General features: G+C 60.2%; 1 protein-coding gene across 1 annotated transcript; it reads right to left on the bottom strand.

Moving 5' to 3' along the window:
• Nucleotides 1-1689: 1689 nt before the first annotated feature.
• On the bottom strand, nt 1690-3572 carry LOC113941707 (serine/threonine-protein kinase receptor R3-like). Its single transcript, XM_027632845.1, has 3 exons — nt 3259-3572; nt 2080-2210; nt 1690-1984 (listed from the first exon to the last, which is right to left on the bottom strand). The coding sequence occupies exons 1-3, from the start codon at nt 3443-3445 to the stop codon at nt 1850-1852; spliced, it is 453 nt and encodes a 150-aa protein (XP_027488646.1). The 5' UTR covers nt 3446-3572; the 3' UTR covers nt 1690-1849.
• Nucleotides 3573-3775: the final 203 nt, after the last annotated feature.

The raw sequence follows: 3775 nt of genomic DNA on the forward strand, positions 1-3775 counted from the left end.
TGTGTGTGACATGCGTGTGACATGTATGTGACATGTGATATGTGTGTGATATGTGTGTGACATGTGATATGTGTGTGACATGCGTGTGACATGTATGTGACATGTGATATGTGTGTGATATGTGTGTGATATGTGTGTGATGTGTGTGTGATGTGTGTGACGTGTGTGCCATGTGATACGTGTGTGTGATACATGTGTGATATGTCTATGATATGCATGTGGTATGTGTGTGATATATGTGTGACATATGATATCTGTGTGTGATATGTGTGACATGATATGCGTGTGATGTGTTCATGCAGACATGATGTGCGTGCATGCAGTCATGTATGCCGTGTGTGCGTGCGTGGGAGATGTGTACAAGCGTGATTCGTGTATGTTCAAGCGTGACTTCTGTGTGTGGGATCATGTATGACGTCTGTACATACATGCTGTGTGTGTTCAAGCATGATGTGTGTTTGCATGCATGATGTGTGTGTGTGTGTGTGCAATCTGCCTGGGGACTCAGCCACCCTGGGCAGGGCACCCCAAAACCTGGCCAGAGAACCCCAAACCCCAGGTAGGGCCCCCCAACCCCTGCCCAGCCCCACATCCCCTCATCCCCCACCCACAACCAGCAGCTGCCCGTTGCTGCCCAGTTCCTCCCAGTCCCTAACTGGGCTCAGACCAAGACGATTCCAAGGGAGCCCCCCTGGAGCAGCCCCAGTTCCCTGGAGCAGCCCCAGCCCCTCGTGGGCACCGGAACAGGGTTGGCACAAGGCTGAATGAAGCCAGGTTTGTCGCAGGATCCGACGGATCCATTGGATACTCGGAGGTGAAGCCACAAATGGAGCCGGGCAGGAGCTCCGGGGCCCATCCTGCCGCGGTGCCCAGTGCCCGGCAGGTTTGGCAGCTCTTAGGCGATAAAATAGCTTTACACTTTATTAAATATATTAAATCTTAATAATTAAATAGTTGTGGAGCAAAGCTGGCTCTGCTGAGTGTCCCGTCCTGGTCGTGTCTGAACAGCCTGGAGCGCGGGGTGGATTTTGGGATGGCGGCGAGTGACGCGGGATGGAGCTGGAACACCTCGGAAAACACCAAAACTCTGGCAAAGACCCAAAAGGGCACTTCTTTGGGAAGGGGGTGCCGGCTGCTGGGCAGGGAAGGATCAGGCCACCACGGGACCCCCACCTCGGAGGGGTGCTCAGGCCGTGCTTGACGCCAGCCGCTCCTCATCCTGGGGAGCCCCACGACGTGCCAGGGTGCGGATCCGGCGTGGCCGGGGCGACGCTGCCCTCGGACCATCCTTTCCCAGTGAAATCCATCCCTCTCCTTCGGCGAGAGGCGCGCCGGGCACCGCAGCCCTGCCGGGGAATTCCTGCCGCCGCCGAGCCCGCGGCGTTCCCGCTGCCAGCGCCGGGCGGGCAGGTCTGGGCAGCTCCGGGGCTGGAACCGGTGCCAGGACGGTGCCAGCGCTGGGTGGGTGCCCCGCGGGCTCAGGGTGCAGCAGGGGATGGTTCTGTCCTCGGTGCCCCTCGTGGTGGTGTCCAGCCGGGGGGGCTCAGGGTGTGCCACCAGCCCCAGGCACCCGCTGCCCTCCCCGCCGGGCAGACGAGACGCGCCGGCGTCGGATGACGGATCCGGGGGGGGGGATATTTTTATAACCGACTGGAAGATTCCTCCTATGGTCTGGTTGTTTTTTTTTTCTTCCTATTTTTTCACTCCTTGCAAATCCAAACGGCTCCAAGGAGGGGTGGGAGAGGCGGGGGCTGTGAGCAAAACCCCTCTGAGACCGGAGCCATCCCGACCTCGGCCTCGCCGCAGTCCCCGGTGCAGCCCGTGAGCGGCTCCAGCACGTTCCCGGCGCTCACTGCTCCGGCTTTGGCTTTTCCAGGGAATTGTTCAGCTTCTTGAGCGTCTTTTTGATGCGCAGGGCGGTGAGGCGGGCGGAGGGGCTCTGGTACCAGCACTCCTTCATGACCCTCGCCAGCGCCGACAGAACCTGGGGAGGCACAAAAAGGGGGATAAATGGAATGGTTTAACAGGGGGCAAAGATCTGGCCTAGGGTGGGAGGGGGGCGGCCCCCCCGGGACTCACCGAGTCGGAGAAGAGGCGGTTGGGGATCACGGGGGTCTGCTGGTCCACACACACCACCTTCTTCATGTCCTCGAAGCTGGGGTCGCTGGGGACGGCGTCGAAGAAGGGCGGCCGATACTCCTCCACGATTCCTGCAGGAAGGGGGGCGGCGTGAGGGGTGGGGGATCACCCCCATCCTCTGCATCACGGGGTGCCCAGAGGGTCTGCAATGGCTGAGCTGCTCCCTGCCTTGGGGGGCACGGGGGGAATTGCCAGTGGGATGTGCCAGTGATGGTGCCCATGGAATGCACGGCTCTGGAGCTGCTGGTGGCTCTGGCACCAGCTCCAGCCTTGACACTAATCCAACCCCAGCCCCACCATGAACACCAGCCCCAGCCCCAGCTCCAGCCCCCAGCACTGCCACCACCTCCAGCCGTCCCCAAAAGGCCAGCTGGCCCAGCTAATCTGTGTTTAGTGCCTCCATATGTCTGTGTCCCCGCAGGGTTTAACCTCTGTGGGGTGCCCCAAGCCCTCACCAGCTCCCTGCACCCCAAGGCATAGCCCCCAAGCTTTGGGGTCCCCTGGAGTCCCCCCATCCCTGATGCCCCGAGGCCATCCTGGAGGGAGAGGGATTCTGGAAGGGTTAAACCCGGCTGGCTGAAGGTCATCCCTGCACATGGCTGGGGTAATTCGGAGTAAATGTGTAATCTGAGGGAGCCCTGGGGCCGTAAATGAGATTATCCCGGCCAGACTGTGCCTGGGGGGACCTCCCCCCTCACCCGCCAGCACCCACCATTTAATTAATGCTTCTAATGGGCTTTGCCTGATGAGCAGCGCTGGCCGGGCAGCCCCGAGGAGGTTCCTCCCCGGCGCGGGGGAGACCTCATCCCTGTCCCCATTCCCGAGTTCCCAAGCCAAGCCCCAGCGGCCGGAGGTCCCGGCCGTGGCCACTTTCCAGGCAGAGCTCGGGAGCTGCTTGTTTTCTAATCAGCGCTGAACAAACAAAGCACTGATTGAGCCTAATGGGCCCTTTAATCAGGGAGCCGGGTGCTGACACTAGATTACAGTGTTTATAATTTACAGCTAATCTTCTGGGCGAAGGAAAAAAAAAAAAAAGGCAACAAGAGAAGGAGGGAAGGACGGAGGGAGCGCGGAGCCTCGCGGGGAGCGAGCGGAGCCGCCGGGCTGGGATCCACTCACCGTTCACCACCGTGCGCCGGGTGATCTCCCAGAGCACCAGCCCGTAGGCCCAGATGTCCGTCTTCTTGTAGGACTCGAAGCAGTCGGTGCGGATCTGCTCGCTCAGCACCTCGGGGGCCATGTAGCGCTTGGTGCCCACCCGGGGGTTGTTGCCGATGTCCAGGTAGTCGCTGCCCTGGGAGTGCATGACAGCCAGCCCTGGGGAGGGACAGAATCACAGTCATTGGGGTTGGGAAGGACCTTTGAGATCTTCCAGTTTAACTATAAAAGGCCAGGGTGTTGGCCTTGGTCAGTGCTGTGCTGGTGCTGTGTCCCGGGATGCTGTGTCTGTGGGGCAACACATCCCTGGGGTACCACATCCCTGGGGTACCACATCCCTGGGGTACCACATCCCAGGGTACCACATCCCTGGGGTACCACATCCCTGGGGTACCATATCCCTGGGGTACCACATCCCTGGGTCACACATCCCAGGGTACCACATCCCTGGGGTACCACAATTCCTGGGTCACACATT

This window comes from Corapipo altera, unplaced genomic scaffold (genome assembly GCF_003945725.1).
Source record: "Corapipo altera isolate COAL_440 unplaced genomic scaffold, ASM394572v1 60297, whole genome shotgun sequence".
Classification (NCBI taxonomy): Eukaryota; Metazoa; Chordata; class Aves; order Passeriformes; family Pipridae; genus Corapipo; species Corapipo altera.

What these genes read in the sequence shown, in the direction of transcription:
- LOC113941707 (XM_027632845.1), bottom strand. Translation starts at nt 3,445, where the DNA reads ATGCACTCCCAGGGCAGCGACTACCTGGACATCGGCAACAACCCCCGG. An exon ending in CCGGCGCACGGTGGTGAACG is followed by an intron (nt 2,211 to 3,258) that starts GTGAGTGGATCC and finishes CCCTTCCTGCAG; the next exon opens with GAATCGTGGAGGAGTATCGG. An exon ending in ACCGCCTCTTCTCCGACTCG is followed by an intron (nt 1,985 to 2,079) that starts GTGAGTCCCGGG and finishes GTGCCTCCCCAG; the next exon opens with GTTCTGTCGGCGCTGGCGAG.